Raw genomic sequence first — 22500 nt, 5'->3', positions numbered from 1 at the left:
TAATTAACACATGGTATGATTGGTCATCATAACCAAAGAAAAAATAACTAGAACTTTCAACAAAAGGAAAAAATGCAGTACGAAAGTGATCCAACTCCATGAAAATGCCCTTCGTGGAATGGTTAACCCACAGCGGACGGGTGTCATGACATACATGACGTAGGAGCTTTGGCCTGACGACGGGCGTCCTGACGTACATGACGTTCGGGGATTTTGGATCACTGTGCTATTTTATTTTACTATGAAAAAGGAATGAGTGATGATGGCTACTGCAGTCATAATTACTATAATTACCGTAATACCGTGCTAGCTTAACGTCCAAAACCTAGATGGCACCACTTTTTCCTAGCACCAGCAAGAGAGAGAGCCTTGAATGGCACCCATCTACGGTCTCTAGCAAGCACTATCTTTATAGAGCGATGACACACACCAAGTTGATGAACTCTTGCTCAAAAGTACCGCTGACGAAGGATGTGCAGTCAGAACGGGAAGAGGAAGATGACTCAATCCATACCCAGTGTCTAAAATGTACTCCTGTGCCAATATGGATGCCTTTCACTGTGGCACTCATAGTCACAAGCACAGGTTTCATTCCTCTTCCTTACCTCTTCTATTTATCTTTATTGTAGGTGGTTATATGTTTCGTATTCGTTCATGACAGCACAAAAATACGAAAAAAATATATTTGCCTTTTGTCCTCCCATAAACAGCAATACTTCTATCACACTGAGTATAAAGAAAATAATGAGCTAATATGGATAATATACTACAATTTTAGTCTACTGCAGCACTGGTAGAGCCTGTCATATGGCATATATAAGTCTCTAAACTCAATAAAACACACAATAAAACAAAACAAAAAACGCTCTAGTTTTTCAATGAATGACTGAAAGAGAGTGGGAATGTTCAAATTATAATGCTTCAAGCAGTCTCTCTTTAAAATAAAACTTATCCCGGAGGCTGGGCAAGCATATTTATCCCCGTCTGCAATGGGTTAAGTATCCTACCAGCCATGGAGAAAGGAAATGTGGTACATTGGCATTATACTTCAGTGCTGATGTCTGCCATCTTTGAATTATTATTGCAATTTAAATTACCTGGTATAAAATGCCGGGGTTTTTGAACACATAAGCTTAACTCCTTGAGATTCTTGGGTGCACAAGCCATGAGCCTAGGCTGCCGGCTTGCTCAACGTGAATGGATAAACACTGGGTGACAATATATCACTTCAAGTGGTAGCAGGACCAGCTGTCAGGGATGAGATATTTTGTCATAGCTATCTTCCTGGCTGGTGTGCCCATTGAGTGGGCGAATAGCCTGTGGCATTAGACTTACGCTTTTGAAATATCCCGGCATTTCAACCATTTGGAGCCAAGACAACCACGTTGGCAACTGGTTGATATTAACCCACTTACAACGGGGTGTATATTTGCCTAATGACACTCGCTAGCAAGATAGCAAGTGTGCGCAGCTTCCCACTGAGAGATTTCTCAAGTTTCAAGGCCATACTGAGCCTCTCAGAGCAATTTTCACCCACCTCTTTCTATGGGGGGGATGAGAAGAGCTTTTTGTATTTTCAGTTTCAGTGTAAGCCTGAAATCCACCCTACCACCCCAGAGAAAAAGATAATGATGAAGAAGAAAACTTGAGGCTCAACAAATTCATAAAGCCTGAAAAGCATTGTCAGAGGATATGCATAAAATGATAAACATCTACTTTGAATGTGCACAGCATTGCATGTTTAACCCCTAAACAATCATTGTAATCTATTCTAATTCAATCCACACAAAAGAATGAGTTGTATTTTCAGGATCTACAGACCAAAATCCATGTTGTGACTTGGAAAACATTAAAATATTTTTCTGGGTTTATTTGGATTGGTACAGGTTGCCTATGTCTGCATGACTGACATTTTGGCAAATGTTATTGATAATTCTTTTATGCTTGGGTTTCATATATGGAAAATGTTTAAAGAAATCATGTACATGTAAAATGAAAATTATGGTTTAGCTTCCACACATAGCTTGAAATTGAAGTGCAAGAGGTCTTGTATTAGATATCTCTAAGATGCCTAAAGCTAATTAGTGAGTTTTATATTAAGGAGGTTTTAGGTTTATGCTTTTGTGTTTATGAACAGTACTGTCCACATGCATGATATCTCTGCTGTATTGTATTTTGCTCTTTAATTCATATCTAAATTTCTTAAAATACAATAGCACTTCAGCTTGGATGAGATAAGAATCATAATTGATTTTTAGCTATAATGTGGAAATATGTGGATCCTAATATCCCACTTTTTCGTTTTTAGATTCAGACGACCCAGGATTTTTACGCATTGAAAGTGTGGCTACCTTAGATCCCACAGCAGCTTCTCAAATGTTTGGTGATGGTTAGTAAACCTTACATTAATCTTTGAAGATATTTCCATGGGTTTCATACATTTTATGGAAGAATTGAAGTGACATTTTGAGTTCATTACTATACTAAGATGTTCTTTATTGTATAAGTGGGGTCACAGTTTAAATTTTGTACTGGATTATCTATATTTTATATTGTGAGTAAAGAAGAAGGGAGAGGAAAGGGAAAGGGGAGAGAGGAATGTGAAGAAAGATATTGTAAGTGCCTCAAACTTTTCCCCCAGATTATAAAGTACCTCCAGAAGCAGCAGCCCTTGGTCTGCCCATGAAATTTACCAGTCCAGTAGGAAAAGAAGGAAAAGCAATACCTGGTCCTGCATCTAGCTCTGTGGCCAGTCCCTATACTCCAGTTTCTGATAAAGTCATCCAAACTATTCAGAGCACAGATAATGTTGACCCACCCAAGGTAGATCCTTCGTCTACCTCTGATCTCGAGCTTGACCCACCCAAGGCAGATCCCTCCTCCACATCTGGTACTGGGCAGAATGCCTCTGCCTCGGATCAGCCACAGCCACCATCAGAGACTTTGTCGGGCCCTTTGAAGCAAACAAAACTTGATGCAAAGCCAGCCATTGTGACACTAGATGAAGATGAGGACGAAGGCTCTGAGGTCTGTTGGAATGGGAGGCCACAGAAGCCCCCACCTGGATTGGCTACTCTACCCAGATTCCCTCCAACGGTGCCTGTGCCAAGTGTTTTCGAAGCGTGAGCATTATTGAATCTCTTTATTTTTGGTTTATGGTAATGTAAGACTGGGATTATCTGGGATTTTTAGTTATTTTGTTTTATTGTTTTTTCTTTTCCTTTCTCTCATTCTGACAGGAAATAAGATCAATGTGTATATATACATACATATTTATATTTAAGTCTATGAAGTAAATATTTCAGCCCCAGTAACACTCACTGATATAGATATGGTTTTAAATATAAGTATTTTTACCTTCCTTTTTTCTCTTCAGATATCAACCAATGAACATTTTCCGGATATTGATAACCAAACTTGCGCCGGAAGTTTTCAAATGCATGTATACTGGATGTGTCTTTGTTGATGATGACCCTGAGGCTTTCCAAGAACACATTGAATTACATGGTGAAATTTTCAGGTAAAGTATAGTGTTATATGATTAATCAACTCATTATTCTCACTACTGGAGAAAAACAAAATGAGTCAAGTTGAATATTTTTCTGTTTTATATGAAAAAAAAAATGATTTACATTGAAAAAACAAAATTTACCATTGTTGCTCAAATATGAATCTACTGTAGATTGCATCCTGTTGCATTTTCTCCTTAACCCTTAAAGTACAGCAGTTGTTGTTTGGAGGCATAATGGCTCCCAGGATGAAAGACAACTCTAGTTTTTATTTCGCTAATATCTTAGAAATTGAGTATCCTGGGTCACAACTTCAATGTTAGTAGAGGTTCCTTGGGGTCTTGTTTCTACCCTCTGTAGTGATAAAAACATATTACCAACCATACATCGTGGAAACTGTATCCCAAAACCTTGGGGTTATTAGCAAGCACTCTGGAAATGTAGGAAGAGAGGAGGAAGTAAGAGAGATCCTGGATGAATAAATATGTTGTGAGAGTGAGTAAGAGAAGCTGAGAGGGAAGAATCAGATATTTGAATTCCCAATAGATAGTTTTGATAGTACAAGGAATATTGATGTAAATAATAGGGCTTGCTTTTGTGTGTGTGAGTGAGAGTGAGAGTGAGTGAATGTGAATGTGTATTTTATAGTTTTCAGTTATTTTTATGAGACTTTATTATGATAATTATAATGAATGAAAAAAAATATGAACAGGGATGTTGGTGTAATTATAAAAGATAAGTTTGTGCATAATAAACAAATTGATGTTCATAGAGAAGTGACACAGTGTGCTTAATGTCTCTACCAGGGTTATGACACTCTAGATATGGATGTTTTCTGGCCTTATAGCTTCACTAGGCCAAAAAGCTATTGAATATAGTTTGATGTGTATTAGAAGTATATAAAAAAACTAACAACATTTTCATCTGTTGCAATGTTTTGTATCTTCTCTTTTTTTCAGTCCTGGAGGTACACAACACTCCAAACAGTTGTGTAATGGAGGAATTAATATATGATCAACAAAAAGAAAACCTATATGCAAATCCCATTCTATAATGAATATGATGACAAGGTTGAATATTTTCAGATGCTGTTATTGCCTGATAGTAATGGACTCTTCAAAAAAGCTGGTGCAACATGTTATAACAGAACACAGTCATTGCCAGTTTCAGTGCAAGTATTGCCTGTACCGGGCATTCACCAAGATCTACATGGGAGTCCATCTGGTAAGGGATCTGCATTGTTCAAGGGGTTCCTGAGTTTGGGTAGAAGTTGTGTGCATAAAGAGATTGAAAGGAAAAGATAAGGAAGGATTCTGAAGTAGGGAGTCGGATCAGAAAAATAAAGAAAAATGTAATCTGAATAGTAGTGTTTTTTGTTTTTCTTGTAGATACAAAAGAAAATTCACCAATTATATATTACAAGTCCAGCTTTATTTTCTCCACAGAAAAATTTCCACCCTGATGTTGAGCCACGTTACATCAAAGTTGGTACAATACAGTCTCAGCATCCACCGAATCCTCCCATAGAGCAGTTTGTTCGTCCATACAAATGCAACTACAGTAAGTTTTCTTTTCAGCTTATTTAGGTGATGGTCTAATTATCATCATATATCACAAAATTACCAGAATCTTAGTGTATTACTTGTCAAGCATAGGAATTATAAGTAACTTATATGCCAAATTTGTCTAATGTCACTCCTGCTTGTAACATAACAAACACACTTAGACTCCAAGTGCAAGAGCTCGCCTGCCTAATTAAATGTGGTGATAAGAGGAGGTTATTGTATTTGTTTACATTATTTTTGCAAGTCAAGAAAGATTTGTCTATACAAATGCAACTCCAATGAATATATATATGTAACTATGTAAAAAGTGTAAGGAGAGGGAGAGATCATGATGTGAGAGGAAGTCATCTGGTGGGAGTGAAATATTCCCATGATGTGATATCACGTCACCTGGCACGAATGGGTTAAATGTGAATTGTTACGTCTTTAGTACTTGTATTAATACAAGCAGATACTAGACTTAAGTTGAACGCTATTTATACCCAAATTTTGGCAAGATGGAAACAGGTACTTTTGATAGATATAAGTAGTGGCAGATGAGCTATGATATAATTGATGCAATAACCCTTTTGTATGATTAACCCATCCACGACGGGGGCATTCTAGCCTTGAATGTCACAATGCCGGGGCGTTCGAATTATTAGGCCTAAATCAATTGAATGGCTGGCACAATACTGTGCTGCCCGGCCACTGGGCTTTTGAATGAGCGGTACTGTACCACCCGTCCAGAGTGGGTTAATTGAACAGACAATCATTATAAGTTTTTGAAATAAGTCATCTTTTTTTTCTTCTTTTTATACAGAAGATTGTCAGTATCGTACTGTTGATGCAGAAGCATTCAGAACCCATGTTGTCAGCAACCATGGTCAGTTTGCAGTACTCAGTTGTGATTTCTGTCACAAACATCTCCATGTTCAACCTCTGATATATGTAAGTAATTCTTTTCTGTCAGGTGTTTCCAGAATTGGATATTGGATTTTCATTTATTTTTTTGGAGCTACCATGAAAATTCTAATGACTTTTGAGTGTTTGTAAAATTGAGATTGGTAACTGATAGAAGGAAAAAAAATCTTTCAAGTATTTAAAAGTCATAAGTCTCCATTCATCATTTAACAGATAATAAAAAATGAAAACTTAAATTATGAAATCCTTCTAGCACATGCGAGAACATCAAATGAATGAGTACCAGTGCCCATATTGCCTGCACGGTGATGCCGAAAAGGAACGCCTACTCAATCACCTTCTCAACTGTCACCCTGGACGTCCTGGGAAGGTACTCCTCCGTAAACAGATCACCACCTCTGGTGTGGGTGGACCAAACGTAAACTATGCAGAAATCAGTAGTCCACCACCTCCCCCACCTTCCATGCTGCAAGATCCAAGCAACAAACTTGACAAGAAACACACTCTGAAGCCTGATGGGAAGCCCTTGGAGAGCAAGCCAGATGGTGCTGGAAGTGCATCACCTACACCAGCAGCCATGAAGGAAAGCCCACAGGTAAATATCTTCTTCCATTACTTGCAGTAGCTTTTTTTTTATCAGTTATGTAGATCATTCTCGCATATGTTTTTTATTTTTTATTTTTTATTTTTTCATTGTGATTTCAAAAGAGACATAAAAGGGCAATTGAGGGATTAGTAAATATACAACAATGGTTTTCCATCAACTGATTTGTTTCCTGAACAGAGTCCGTGGAATGTTGAAGGAAGAAGAATGTCAAGAAGCTTATCTCGGGAATTAGATAGTAAAATGGAAAATGCTATTAAACAAGGTAAGAATGAGGAAGTATCTTTAATTACTGAACACATGTTAAACAAATTCTCTCTCTCTCTCTCTCTCTCTCTCTCTCTCTCTCTCTCTCTCTCTCTCTCTCTCTCTCTCTCTCTCCCTCTCTCTCTCTCTCTCTCTCCCTCTCTCTCTCTCTCTCTCTCTCTCTCCTCTCCCCTCCCTCTCCCCCTCTCTCTATTTCCTCTCCTCTTCTCCTTTCTCCTCTCTAATCTTTCTCCCCTCTCTCCTCTCTTCTCTTCTCTTTTATCTCTTCTCTCTTCTCTCCTCTCTCCTCTCTCCTCTCTCCTCTCTCCTCTCTCCTCTCTCCTCTCTCCCTTCTCCTCTCTCCTCTCTCCTCTCCCCTCTCTCCCCACTCTCCTACTCCCTCTCCCTCTCCCTCTCCCTCTCCCTCTCCCTCTCTCTTCCCTTTCCCCACTCTCCTTATCACCTCCTCCTCCTCCTCCCCCTTCAATTGTACAATGATTTATTTTGTCTTTGTCATCAGGAGAAGGAGATGGTATAAACAGGAGTTCAGGCAGTACCAGCGAGGAAAGCCTTACATCCCCAAGTACAGAGAAAACAGGATTAAGCAGTCATGCTCTCTACCGTTGTGGTAATGAAGGTTGCGAGTACTCCAGCGCAACTCAGGTTCATCTTCGGGAACATCTCCAAGTGTGCAACTTCGCTCAGGACTCAACTGTCCTGAAGTGTCACCACTGCGGGAAACAGTGCCGACACTTGAGCACTCTGTTTGAGCACCTTCGTGTCCATGGGCCGAAGAGGTATCGCTGTGGTGTGGCGGGTTGTGATTATAAAGCAACCATGGTTCATTACTTTAAAAATCACATGAAGCAGATTCACAAATGTTCTGGGTTTAAACAGATTCTAAAGGATCCAAAGATTAAGGATCCAGAAACACAAGAATACATTGTGTATCCTAAAGATGCAGTGCCACCTACCAAAGAATCTCACAGGAAGCGAAAGAACGAATATGCCATTGAAGATATTGGCCGGATTCCCAAGGCGCACGTCTCTTATCAAGATCTAAAATGCTACTATTGTCATTTTGTCTCAAAAGTCAGATTGAATTTAATTAAACATATCAAATTACATGAAAAATACCCAGATGGCATCCCTAAGAGGTTATTCGTAGGTGATGGGACGATAAGCCCAATCCCAACCAAACAACCCATCAACCCAGTCCCGTGCTTGGAACGGAAGGAACTCATGTTCGATAAGATGATGAACTTGGCAGGTAGCAGCTTTGAAGCTAAGAAGAAGAAAGAGGATATAGATATGAGAATTAAGAATCCCATACCAACAGAGGAGTATGAGAAGCTGCCCAAGTATGTCCCTGATGAGAGGTTGCACTCGTGTGGTATTGATGGCTGCAACTATTTGTCCTGTGATGACATGATGTTGAAATATCACATTCGCACTCTGCATGCTGACATTACGTCGTTCCCTTGCCCACACTGTACTGAGATAACAATAACAGTGGAAAAAATAAGCTCCCACTTCAAACTGCATGGAGACAGGCTCTACAGGTATTTTTGAAATCTATCCACAAATTTTTTTGTGCATGTATGCATGTGTTTTTTTTAATAGAATCTATAATATGTGTGATAATTAATACTAAATATACTTAACTGAAATAGGAATTGAATAGGGTGAACAAGTATATCACTGTGTCACACATGTATCCATAAACTTTTAGGTGTGGATGGTGCCCATACATATCCTATAGAAGAAATGTTGTAGAACGCCATATGAAGGAAAAACACCCGACCAAGAAGGCCTTCGATTTTGTTATTCGTGAACCAGATGAAGCTGATGGCCAGAAGAAACAAGAGGAGAAAGTACCAGAGGTAATACTTTCAAGTTAATAAAGAAATATGATAGAAGCATTTTTTTGTGTTGGTAATTGAGAATTTATTTCACTTATTTTTTGTATCTTTTCTTCTTTGTGGAAGGACCATGATAAAGTTTTCTCATATTTTTTATCCATTTAAGGAATCTGCACCACCAGCCCTTCCGCAAGTTCCTCAAGATCCACAGTGGCAGTGCGGATTGTGCAAATTCTGCTCAGTCACGCAGCAGGAGATGGTAAACCATACAAGCCTTAAGCATGCTATCAAAAGTCAGTATAAATGTGGCTACTGCAGTGTCAGGTCTTCAGTACGGGCCAGCTTCGACGCACATTTTGCAGCAAAACATCTTTACCAACCATTTAGGGTATGTGTATGGAGTGTTGGCATCCCAATTGGTATGTTATATTTGGATTAGTTATGATATTCATTTTTTTTTTTTTCCCCTATCATATTTTGACTTTTTCATTTGTCTGTTTATCAGGTATTGTGCATGTATTACCGGATTGATTCAGAGGATATTGAGCCCATTAGTCAAGGGAATGGACAACATTCTCATGAACCTCTTTGGAAGCGCAATGATCCTGAACGTATCCGACACATCAGAGGTATTCTGATTGACGATGATCCAGAGACTAGAAAGGTATTTAGAATTTCATTCATGATTTAGTTTGCAGAAACTGAGAAATTGATATCAACAGTGATTAGAATAACAATTTGGTTTATTTTGTGAGAGTTGTATTTCTGTCTTAGGCAGTGACATAAGCAACAAGTTCTATAATAGACTGTATCAGTAGAAAGGAATGTATTTTCTTTCAGTCCTTAGACAGGCAATGTTTGTTAAAAGAAAATTACAGTACATTTAACACCCAAATATGGCCAAGGGCTTTTTGCCTAATTACTTCTACATGTTTACATTAGAAGAATTACTTTACCTGATGATATATTTTTTTTCTATATAATGAAATTGGTCTTCTTTTATAACAGACATTATTGAAGCAGACAGGTACAGGAAAACCAGATAAGGGAGAGTTTGTGTGTCCCATGTGTCGGTCATTCAGGACATCTTGTGTTGCGACATTCCGGTCACATCTTTGCCGAGAAGCTGACTATCTAAGGTACGTGAAATCTGCGTGTAAATGTAAACAGTTTTGTTTGTATAATGATTTTTAATCCTGAGCTTGAAAATTCTAAGCACAGTCACTTAAATATTTGTCAAATTTTTACAGATATGAGTGTGTGGAGTGTGGTGTAAGTAATGCCCTGCTGCCTAGTTTACAGCGTCATTACACAAAAATGCACCACAAACCATTTACCCAAGAGAGTTACGTTAACTTACCAGTGGAGGAGGAAAAAGAAAATTGGGTAAGCACTTGGTAGTTTTAAAGTACCATAGAAATCATGATTTTGATTTGTAGTTGAAGTGAATCTGTAGTTAAAGAAGATTTGAATAAAGAGGAATGGAGAGCATACATCATGGATATATGAATGTAAATTGAGTAATATATATGTATTCATTGGTTCTATAAGTAACCTTTTCATTTTTGAAGGTTGAGGGTGTGATCAGCCATCAGGAACAGCTCATAAAGGTCTGGCTTGAAAAGGGTGGGCTAGAGTCCTCAGAGCCAATGGCAGCTCACCAAGCATCCCCCGCCAAGGCTTCTACTTCTAGACGTTCTTCAGGGAGCTCTGTTTCAAGTGCGCCTTCAAGTAGGTCATTCGCATAGGAATATTTTCCTGCAAATACATTTTTAGATATACCTCATATGAGATACATACATTTAGGGATTTTTATGAATGTCATGAAGTAACATTATACATATTTTTTTCTGTTATATATATTTGGGGTGACTGTTTACACATAGTCAGCTTTGCAGTTCATGTGGGAATATATGTGGTACCATTTTATAGACACATTTATGTCAGACACAATATTGTTAGTGACAGTGGCTTTGTTGTTTTATCTCTAGACCACAAAACATGAAATTGAGGCAGTTTATTTGTAATAAAAGCACTTTTTTCATATGCTTTCACACATGTGTTGTTTAAATAAAGCATGTAGGCTAATGCTTGGTTCAGATTCACAAAATGCTTATGGTTGATTTTGAATCTTTGTGTGAGTTTTTCTGTTTTTTTGTTTTTGTATTTATTAAGAAGTATATAAGTTATGAATTCTAGAGTTGAAGCAGAAACAGTATTAGATCTTACAATAGTATTTAGAGTTTTTATTAGCAGTTTTGCTAATAGCTAGATGAAATACACAGAAGTAAAGCCTTCACAAAATTAGTTATGTGTTCAGGACATTTGGACATCCAAATACAGATGAGAGAAAATTTTATTGTAGCAAAGATTGAATCTAATTTGATCCATATCTTCCAAGCCCCATTTGCCACCCATTGTTTTTAAGGTATCCTTTATAACGAAGCAAAGAAAGTCAGCCACTGATTTTGAACCCTTCCATCCCTCCAACCTGTCCCCTACCTAGGTGAGGGTTCCTCTCAGCAAGGTGTTGTGCTGCACGACTCTGGTAGTGAACGTGGACGTTTCATCTGTGACACTTGTGGGTCTGAATGCCGCTCAGCTGCGGGACTGAAGAGTCATACTACAGCCATGCACCAGGCCAGGTCTGCTTCACATTTAGTCTGGACTGTAGAGTAGTTAAGCCATGATATGAGTTACTTCTGAAGGTAGTTTTGATTGTATGAGTAACAAAAGGTGTGTAGTAATCTCCTTTTTATTTTTCTCTCTTTTACAGTACTAGTCTTAATTTTTTTTTTGTTTTCTTTTTGCAGTTTGATTTTATGTAGAGTTTAAAACAGTATTTCTACAGTTTTTTTTTTTTTTTTTTTTTCATTTGGTGGTTAAAGTAGTTGATTCAGAGGATATGAATAATCTAAGATACCTAGAATATTTTCTACCTTCCAGTTTATATTAATGTATGTACAGTAGTAGAGATACATATAACATGTCAAACTGGACCTAGTTCTATTGTGTTGTAGTTTTTTATTATGGCTTTTTATTTTCAGTATTGATGTTGCCAGGATTTTAATGCACCCATGAAGTATTTTCTTTTGTTTGTTTTATATTTTTCTCAACAAGTTTTTAACCTCTGACTCATGAGTTGCCTTTTACATAGCTTGTACTCAGAGTATCAGGTTAGAAATATGAAGGTACAAGTTATTTTAATGTAAACAGGCATAAGAAGAAAATGTAATTGTCCTCCTACATATACAGAGAGTAAAAGTACACTGGAATGTATAATGTTGAAAATGGTCAAGATTATTATTATTATTATTATTATTATTATTATTATTATTATTATAAAAAAAAAAAAAAAAAAATCAATTTTCATTTCAGTTTAAGTTGCAAAACATAATTTATTGCACTATTTCACGTCACATTCTCTTTCCTTGCATATAAAGCGATACAGGAGATTTAGCAGCCATTCTCTTTTGCTCTGACCAAATCAATACACAAATCACGCTTGCACCGTTCACATCTAAAGCGTCGTTGTTGGTTAATCCTTCCAAGATGGGTCATGTCATAAGATGTGTCTCTTGTTATTCTTTAGACTTGTGAAATTATGAGAGTGATTCTAATTAGCATTTGATATAATAGATCATAACTGAAGGAATAAATAGCCTGTAATTTCAACAAAAGGAAAAATGCAGTATGGAAATGATCTGACCCAGCGAAAATGCCCATCGTAGAAGGTATAGTAGTCTTCGGGGTTGATAAAGTCATTATGTCTAAAATTTGTTGCTTATGGGATTTTGCTTAATGTCCATTTGTATTTTCTGTATAGAAAAGGAAATGCACTAATACAAGAACATGAGGAATTAAGTGGAAGTGAAGACGGGAATAGTAAAAATGATAATGGTAATTAAAAATTATGATGACACTAATAATAAGGATGATCATAAATATCTTTTTTGGAGTGTAAATTATTCTGGATTTGAGTACTTAATCCCTTTTAAGCTGCAGATATCTGCTATCCACTATGCTTTTTTTTTGTTTTTTTTTTCAATTAATATTTTTTTTTACACTTACATTGTTCCTCAAGTGTTTAGTCACCAAAGAGTGAGTCAGTTAGTAGGCCATCCTGACCTCAATTAGTTTACTACTCATGTTTTTATTATCCATTTTATTATTTTTATAGTATTTTTGATAACAATAGTAATAGTAACAGAGATAAAAACTCTGAAACTTAAAGGATTGGGATAACTAGTTGTGTTCAGGTAGGCCTGCTCATTGACTTGTGGAACCATCTACATGTAAAAAAGACTTATTAGAAAAAAAACTGCAGTGGACAATGTATGTGTACATGTACTTCCAGTATTTATATATTTCACCATGTAACTGTTTTATTTTTGTTAATTTTTTATGAATATGTTTTGTCTTAATAAAGGTCTGCTTTATGTGCTTATAGTAGTGCCATATACTGCATGCATTTCTAATAATCTATAAAATTGTACTAGTGTGTTGTATCCTTATGGGATTATTGCTTATGCAGCACCTCAACTTATGTAAATCCACTACATTTTGTATTGTGTGTACTTGTAAGTGTATTTGCTTAGGGTTTGGTGAAAATGAGTCAGAGTTTGGAGGGAGAGTGGGAACAAGAGTTAGAGTGCCAGTGGGAGTGCGAGCTAATTATTGTACATGTATATTATTTTGATACTCACTGTCATTCATCTTTTTTATGATGCTTATTTATCTTCTTTCAGGTTCAAGTGTCATTATTGTCCATTTGCCAGCAACACTGAAGATGCAGTAAAGCAGCATTGCACTGTCAAGCACCCTAAACTACAGAGTGAAGTGATAGATGTTTCACAGCGTCTGAAGCCTCAAAAGGCTGAGGAAACTGAACCTGTTGGAGTAGATACCCATGTTAAAGAAGATTCCTCAAGTTGTACTCTCCCGACCAAGGAGTCAGAAAAAGTAGATGCACCAGATGATAGTAAACAGTCAGAGTCCTCTGAAGTTAGTGCAGAATTAAATAAGGGAAGTAAACCTCCGGAAGAGAAGGGGAAAACTGAGGGAGATCCACCTGAGGTAACAAAAACTCACAAGTGTCCATTCTGTCCATTCACAAGCAACACAACTTCAGGCCTTGGTCACCACAAACGCACAAAACATGCTGATAGAAGACTCTTTATGTGTCTTCACTGCAATGCCCGTTTCAACAACTCCTTTGATGTTGTACGTCATAATAAGTGGAAGCACTCGCACCTTAAACCTCAGTTTACTCACCTCCAGGAAGATCATGCTGGAAGTGAGACTCTCAAAACAGAAGGGGACAGTACGAATGTGGAAAGTAGTGCCAGTTCATTACCAACAGTGGTTAAAGATCCCACACCCACGTCATCTGTAAGTGGTGGGAGCTCGCCACAATGGCCTCCTGGCCCCAAGTCAAAGAAGGGTAAAGCAAGAAAATCATTCCCAAATGCATCATTGGTAAAAGCTGCAGAAAGAGCTGCAGCAGAAGCAAAGGCTGATCCAGTCTCAGCAGTCAGCAATAGTGAACCACAGGTAACATACTCCTGTTGTCACTGTAACCAGCAGTCAAGTAAGATTGCAATGGAAGAACACATGAAAAAGCAACATAGGGATCTCCCATATCAAGTCCGAAGGGAGGAGGGAGACAAAGTCTTCACAGAAGTTCATGTTTACAAATGCATACATTGTGTTGTAGAAAGTATATCACTAGCACAAGCAATGGACCACTGGATTCAAAATCATGCTTTGCTAGATTTTAAATTCCAAATGGTCTTAAGGCATTGTGGAGAAGTGTCCAATCAGATAGTTACAAGTACAACTGAAGACCCTCCACAAACCCCCATTGTTGATGAGGTAAAGGATTCAGTTACACCTGAAGCTGATACGAGCGCAAGTTCTGCTGCTGGATCCAGTGCCATTATTAGCAGTAGCTCAGAGGATCAAAGTACCAAGGCATCAAAACCTCTGAAAGTAGCCAAGAGAAGGGTAAGTGGCAAAGAAATGAAGTCTCCTCTACAAAGTACCCTTGACAGTGAAGATGAAGAACAGAGTGAAGCATCCGAAGTTGTTGATGAGCCTTTGGTTCAGACCAGCTCTGAATTGGATGAGGAAGGATATGTTTTCAAGTGTGGACTGTGTAAGAAAAGTAGTGCCAAGTTGGAGGAACTGGAGGCCCACTTCAGCAAAGTAAGTGATCATATGTCTTTCATAATTTTCTCTTTTCATGTGTACAGTAATTGTTTTGATATTTAGTGCTGTGTGTTGCATTCGCATTCTTTGCAACACTTTTTTACTATTTGATATTATCTTGTTTATTATTATGGTAGTATGGCCTCCTTAGCCTCTTCTGATAGAAATGTAGAGGTATAGATGTAGAATGTATGTTACTCTTCATTTTTTCTTTTAAAAAAGACGTATAAGTCAGACTGAATAATCACCACAACACAGGAGATGTAATTGACGCATTTAGGATTATTCTGTCTCCAGAACTACACACTACTTGTAAGATCATAAAAGCTTGTAAGAATATATATGTAAAAACATATATGTTAGACAAGAGCTAATGAATCAGCTGATACCTGGGGCGAGACACAAAACCGTCCACTAGAAATCTTGACAGTGCCTGCATACTGCATACCATGCAGTGGATGTGAGAAAGCATACTACGGTGAAACAACATGGGTTAGTACCAGAATCAGTGAACATCAAACTGACGTCCATCCCCACAGAACTTCCAACGCCATGATAGTACACATAAATTAAGTGAGACACCTATTGGAGTGGAAGTGAGTCAAACTGATCCATGAATGATTAAACATTTTAAAAAGGAAAATGATGGAAGTTGTATACATCACAATGAGGGAGAACATGAATGCTGTGTCAGGCAGCTTCAAATTATCCGAAGTTGTGGCAATGTCTATTATGTGGATAACAAGTAACAGGTCACGAGTATCAGCTGATTTGTCAGCTCTTGGCTAGCATATATGTTCTGGCAAGCTAGTTGTAGTATGTAGTTCTGTAGGCGGAGTAATCTGATATATGTCATTTACATCTCTTTCGTTATGGAAGTTATTCAGTCTCATTTATACCCTTTTTTCTACATATGTCATACATTTGACCTCTGTTAATTTTTCTGTTTTCTCATTCCTATATCTTTATTATTTCTTACTTTTCCTCCATTCTTAGAAATTTGCTAATGTCCCAAATTCTTAACATTGTTTTTTTTAGTTGTCTGATAAAATGTGGTGAAGTTTGCACATAAACTGAAAGAGGTAAGAATGTGAAATTATGGTAACATTGATTGAAAGTTCACATATTCACAACTTAACCATTTCAGATCCATGCTGATAGAGAACTGACATACAAGAAAATGCGTAAAGAGGCATTTGAACAGATATACAGAGCTGAATATGAGTGTAGCCACTGTGGGGAAAGAGGACGTCATGTCGTGTTAAAACGACACCACAAAACAGCTCATCAGAATCTGCCCCTAAAAGTTGTGCGGGTTAACCAAAATATATACTACAGGTATGTATGTTTTTTTTTTTCTTTTCTTTTCTTTTCTTTACTAGGGTGCAAATATAATAATTCTTTTCTAAAGTGAATAATCACAGATAAATAAACTCCCACAACCTGTTGAACCCATTCACGACAGATGACATCAAATCAAGCCATCAAATTGTTTCCCCACATGAAGGATGGCGTCCCATTACGTCAGGAAGACTTGCCATGTATACACATTGTAGTTCCATTTTTGAAAGAAAGGAAGAAATAAGAAAAGAAAAAAATTCTTGTCACCCATTAGAAAAGGGTGGGTGAAAATCATTCTGAGGGGGTCAGCGTGACCTTGCATCTCAGGGAATCGTCTGGCAGGAAGCTGCACACTTGCTTTATTGCAGTTGGGAGCAGAATTAAGCAAATGTCTGCCCTGTCATTATTGGGCTAAAAGGAGACCTAGCATTAATGGGATATATATATATACATATAGATAGATAGATAGATTTAGATATTGATATAGATATGAATATAGTTCCATATGTATATAGATATACTGAAAGATATTTATATGCATGTTTCAATTAATAGCTTTGCTTATTACAGTGGTTTGTTAACAAAGTATATTTTTGTTAGTTGATGAAAAGCAATAATATCTTTAAATTTTACAGTAGTTTACAGATTTTATTTCATTATTATTATTTATTTGTAGGTGTGATGTGTGTTGCCATGTTGTCAAGAACTTGCAGTCAATGCGGTACCACATTCGACGTCATCATCCAGAGGCAGATGAGTTTACTTTTTCCAAGTTGACATTAGGTTCTCCAGTGAGGCCTCCTATGAAGCAGCCATTTAAGTGCAATTATTGTGGTGATGTTGGAGAAACTCTTCAGGAAATGCACACGCATCATGCATTCCTTCATTCACATCTCGAATGCAGCATAACAAACCTAATGGACGAGGCTTTGTCATCAGTTCACAGTCCCACACCTAGTCATAGCTCAAATGAGGTGAAGAATCCTCCTCTAGTTCCTCTCCCAGTGATATCAAAGTGCAGCAGCCCTCAGGTGGCAGACGTTAGTAGCCCGGCTGCAGAAATCAAATCCCTGGTCGTTCCGCAGATGAAGAATACTGCCAGGAAATCAATGACGTCTATGAGAAAGCGACACGTGGCCATGAAGTCAACATCTAAATCGCAACCAAGGGCGACAACAAGCAGTTGTAGTGATGATGAAGGTCAGAGTTGGTATGGGGTCCCTCAGCCATCAATACAGATGGAAAATCTGTATGCATTTGTGAACCTTGGAGCGGGAGTTCCAATGAGGTTAACTGTACAGCGTTTAGGAAAACTACTGGACTTGCAACCGAAAGTTGTGATTTATAATGATCAGTCTGAGTAAAGGAATATATATATACATATACATAAACAAAGAGGACAGAGTTCATCCATTTACCTGTTTTGTCTAGAAAGGAGCACATCTATACCAACAAAAGTATCTTTTACCTTTGATTTGGCAGTTCTATAATTAATCACATTAAGGTCTGATACATTTTTTATTTGCAATGCATGCAGCTGTATTCATGGAATATGAAAAATTAAAATGGCATTTGATTTTTGTAAAAAGTGTAACATAACAAATAATGTAAGTCTGTTGATTTCAAAAGGTACTAAAGGTTATTGTTATAAAAAAAAAATTGAGACGGTAAGAGAATAAGTTACATGTTAAGGAACTTACCAGATTCTAACTGATGTAGATTTTCCAGAAAATGTTTTTGGCATTTACATAATTCAGTAGATAGAGAGGAATGTTACATCACTTCAGAAGTACAATAAAGCTTGTATCAATGATATTCTGTAAGTTGAACATTATTTGGTGATATAAATTAAGTAATTGAATATGAATTATACTGAAAACAAACAACCTAGTCTTCCTCTGTAGGACAAGAAAAATTTGTTTCTGTGATAGTGGCTTCTATTTGAGTTTGTAATGTCACATGAATTCCAGAATGAATATAGGGAGATGATCAGTGAATGTTGACATTACGCAGAATTGTTAAGAAGGCTGTAATTAGCCATGATAAAATTATATATATATTTTTTTTCTTGTTATTATTATTTTACCCCCAGTGGCGAAAATTTGATGATATGCTGGATTAGATTATTTGGTCAGGAGCCGGATACAACAAATTTAGATAAAACTGCACAGCATGAAGTATTCAGATAAAGGCGACTCGTTTGGAGGTTCACTCGGTGAATGTAGTCCTTCTCTCCCCGTTGCTGTCATATTCCCTCCTCTTTCAGACACACACACACACACACACTCAAATCTCAAGATTGCTGCTCGTGAAATTTGTCTTGTAATAATAGGTGGCCGGCATGGCTTGTGATGACCAGTTTGCAAACCTTTATAATAAAGGTCTGCCATGTAGGTAGTTTAGGGTGTGTTACCTCAGTATGAGTTGACCAACATTCTAAACCTCTGGCATATATGTACTAAAAAGTGGAGGTACAAACATTTTTGTAAAATTTCATTTTGAAGTTCCTAGTTGGTTTAAATAATCCAGTATTTTTGTAGACATAAGTTGGGAATGTGAGTATTCTTTTTGTGTTACTAAAACTGTTCTAAGTTATTATTTGAATTCTGCAACTGGAGCTTTTATTTATCAGATTAAAAGAAGAAAAAGCTCATATACCTCATTCCATTATGTATAGATTGTTTTGTATGCTAGATAATGCCCGAGTGTTATTCTGTTTCATAAGTTAAGTGTGGTTATGTTGTGTAAATGAGATTTTTTCTGATTTTTTTTTCCATGTGTTATAAATTAAAAGCCCTTTATTGATTGAAGAACATATGAAAGGAAATAAAATCCTCGAGATTACCGCTCTCTGAAAGGTGCCTATCAGCTGTAATATTAGTATAGTTAGTATTATATTAGCATTAGGTCATCTGAGCCTCAGAATCTCATGCATTCACTGCTTCTACGTTTTGGAGTGTCATGATTAAAGAAAGTGAGTTTGATGGCGCAGACCTGTAAGTATGAGATTCAAGAGGTTCAGTGCATTGATTTGTAAAATAGTGAACCACAGGAATTCAAAATACTGCTCATGTTGTATTTGTAAATAAATGAATTATGTGTAGATGTCTACACACAAATATTTACTGTGACACCCGTGAAGCAAGTGCAACATTTGTCTTTTTTTTTCATGATACGAAAATCATTCCACTTCGTACCTTTATCCATACTCACTATGGCAGCATTGTGCCATTCTTTGTAGGCTGTTTATTCACATTAACTATTTGTGTTTTTTGTATATAAAATAAAGTTATTTTAGTTGAACTTGTCACCTATCGTAATTATTGGTGCCCTACTAAAGCTATTTAATAATCTGACAAGGTTTCAGAAAAAGTAAAACCACATCAGTAAAAAGAAATGTTAAATACCTAAGTTCCCTGGTGCCAGGGAATGCACCATAACATGTATGATATACCTTTTCCCAATATGATAATGGAGACCTCCTGTTAGACAAATGTGCTTTCTAAAGAGATAAGAAAGAATCCCTCTCAAGTTATGAATTCATTTTAGATGATGAAAAGGTAATGCTTTGCGAAGTAAAATGGCCAGGTGCTTGTATAAATCGCAATTAATGTGGTACATGATATACTCGCAACGATTAATCTAAATAAAGTTCTAGCTATAGTGACCTGTAAAGAATTTCGACAGTCGAGCAAGGAAATGAAAATGATTTATATATCCCACATTATTAAGAATTTAAAGTGAAATGTTAGTGAAAGTCCGTTATTCGTTCTTCCCTCAATCGTAACGCACAACATTGAAAATATGAAACAAAAACAAAACGCTATAAAAAAAAGTTCAAACGGCTCGTAGCCCAACGTAGTGTGGCCCATCATTACAACACATTTAAACATGAAAGGCTAACATCAAACATCATAGACCATCATATAGTTGATAAAAGTCGTACCCGACCTTTGCAACACCCTACGAGTCAAAAGACCGATAAAAGACGTAACCGACCTTTGCAACACCCTACGAGTCAAAAGACCGATAAAAGACGTACCCGACCTTTGCAACACCCTACGAGTCAAAAGACCGATAAAAGACGTACCCGACCTTTGCAACACCCTACGAGTCAAAAGAATTGCAAGTTGCATAACGGATGAAAGCGGCGTGGTTCAGGATTATGGTACATAAACCACATACACAAATCTAATGCACACACGCATGCATATACATGTATAATGTTGATGATAAGAATGTTAATGGTAATAATTGATGTTGATTGATGATGATGATATATTACGATATGAAACAGTAAGATAAAACAATAAGGATAATAATGAATACACGTAAATTAAGTGGATCTGGGTGTGAGTGCGCGCGCGCTCCTTTCGAGCATGTTCCGAATATTGCATCGAGATTCATGTACCGAATATTTTGAAGCTTCATTCATGCGAACGAACTTCTGGCCTGGGATTTAGGAAGTATTATCAGTTGTAGGACCGCCTTTACACAACCCCTCCTAACGACGATAGGTGGCCTCGAACAATCGACCACCTGTTAACCGATTTCATTTCCGCATGCAGCGATTACAGTGGATATCGCCTCCCCTCTGTGTCTGTCTGTGAGCGGGCGTCCGCTCGTATGCGCGTGCACGCATACGCACACACACACGCACACGCCCACGCACACGCACACATATGTATACATATAGATATATATAAATGTATATAAATATGCATCCATATATATATATAATATATATATATATATATATATATATATATATATATATATATATATATATAGAGAGAGAGAGAGAGAGAGAGAGAGAGAGAGAGAGAGAAAGAGAAAGAGAGAGAAACATATGTGTATATATATGAAAATGCATACATACATATATTTGAGCATATATGGATTTGTATGTGTATATATGTATTTGTATATGAATATGTTTACATACATACATATATATATATATATATATATATATATATATATATATATATATATATATATATATATATATATATACATACATACATACATATATATATATATATATATATATATATATATATATATATATATATATATATATGTATACACACATACATATATATGTTGATATAAGACAGGACTGTGTCTTATCTCCCCTTCTCTGTTTAAGATATTTTTGAAAGAACAAAGACAGATGCTTTTGGAGACCTTGAAGGAACGGTTAGCATAGGAGGTCGACTAATAATAACCTTTGATTCGCCGATGGCACAGATGGGGCTAGCAGGCAGTGAGGAAGACCTGATCCAGCTCTTTAATAATCTTGATATCACATTGTTGAGATATGGTGTAGAGATTAGTGCTGAGAAAACAAAGCGTGTGACGGACGAACAACCCAGATGGCATTTAATCCAATATCACAATAAGTAATCAAAGGTTAGAAACGGTGACTATGAAATGAAACGAAATGAAATGGTGAAACTGAAATGACTATGAAATGGTGAAACGATCAAGTATCTGGGCGCAGTTATTTCTGAAGCTGGCTCCAAATCCGAAATATTATCAAGAATAGCACAAACAACAGAAACACTAGCTTAATGAAGACCCATTTGGAGAGACAAATCTAAACTTGGACTAATGAGAACGCTAGTCATGTCAATATATCTGTATGCCTGTGAAACATGGACCTTTTTAAGCCGATCTTAAAAGGAAAATACAAACTATGGAAAGGAGATGCTTCAGAAAGATCCCTGGCATAAATTACACGCAACACGTTACTCATGAAGAGGTACACAGACAGGACCATACGAACCACCACTGCCGAGAGTGAAACGAAGAAAAGATCAATGGCATGACTGGTGTATCACGCTCTTCTGGTCTAGCCAAGACGATCCTTCGAGGCACAGCGCGAGGCAGAATAAAAGTGAACGGAGAAAAACAAAGTTGGATTACATTAAGGGACACCCAAGTCTCTAGGCTTCATCAGGTGGCTGTTCACGATCGCCGTATATGGAGACAATTGTCTAAAGAGTCATCTGTGGTGGCTTTACGAACCTTGATTACGAAAGATAGATATTTTTGAAGATTGAAGACACTAAACGCTATGCCCTAAGCGAGTATGATAAAAGTAATGACAAAAAATGCATTTTATTGGACAGATGCAGTTCAGTATGAAATCAGTGGATATATGGGTTTATAAGTTATAGAATTAGGTTTATAAGTTATAGAATACTTATACTCTACGTCAGGGGTTCCCAAACTGGGGTACATGTACCCCCAGG

General features: G+C 37.1%; 1 protein-coding gene across 8 annotated transcripts in view; it reads left to right on the top strand.

Annotated features, from left to right (window-relative positions):
• LOC122250022 (uncharacterized) overlaps nucleotides 1-19548 on the top strand; it is a 53317-nt gene extending 33769 nt beyond the window's left edge. For 7 of the 8 annotated variants that reach the window (XM_043011295.2, XM_043011311.2, XM_043011280.2 and 4 more), the window contains 19 exons: nucleotides 2309-2389; nucleotides 2642-3122; nucleotides 3377-3520; nucleotides 4595-4733; nucleotides 4955-5069; nucleotides 5877-6004; nucleotides 6231-6572; nucleotides 6762-6846; nucleotides 7348-8389; nucleotides 8560-8710; nucleotides 8856-9077; nucleotides 9195-9353; nucleotides 9698-9828; nucleotides 9940-10075; nucleotides 10261-10420; nucleotides 11196-11334; nucleotides 13438-14896; nucleotides 16047-16237; nucleotides 16917-19548. In XM_043011295.2, coding sequence (XP_042867229.2) covers nucleotides 2309-2389; nucleotides 2642-3122; nucleotides 3377-3520; nucleotides 4595-4733; nucleotides 4955-5069; nucleotides 5877-6004; nucleotides 6231-6572; nucleotides 6762-6846; nucleotides 7348-8389; nucleotides 8560-8710; nucleotides 8856-9077; nucleotides 9195-9353; nucleotides 9698-9828; nucleotides 9940-10075; nucleotides 10261-10420; nucleotides 11196-11334; nucleotides 13438-14896; nucleotides 16047-16237; nucleotides 16917-17604 — 5993 coding nt within the window. In that variant the 3' untranslated portion in view covers nucleotides 17605-19548. Of the gene's footprint in view, nucleotides 1-2308; nucleotides 2390-2641; nucleotides 3123-3376; nucleotides 3521-4594; nucleotides 4734-4954; nucleotides 5070-5876; nucleotides 6005-6230; nucleotides 6573-6761; nucleotides 6847-7347; nucleotides 8390-8559; nucleotides 8711-8855; nucleotides 9078-9194; nucleotides 9354-9697; nucleotides 9829-9939; nucleotides 10076-10260; nucleotides 10421-11195; nucleotides 11335-13437; nucleotides 14897-16046; nucleotides 16238-16916 lie in introns of those variants that run through there. The other variant, XM_043011329.2, reaches the window with a different exon arrangement.
• Nucleotides 19549-22500: the final 2952 nt, after the last annotated feature.

This window comes from Penaeus japonicus, unplaced genomic scaffold (genome assembly GCF_977035675.1).
Source record: "Penaeus japonicus unplaced genomic scaffold, GWHDUDI00000001_assembly GWHDUDI00000019, whole genome shotgun sequence".
NCBI lineage: Eukaryota > Metazoa > Arthropoda > Malacostraca > Decapoda > Penaeidae > Penaeus > Penaeus japonicus.
The sequence above is the reverse complement of the archived record's forward strand: the minus strand, read 5'-3'. Positions and strand labels throughout refer to the sequence as shown.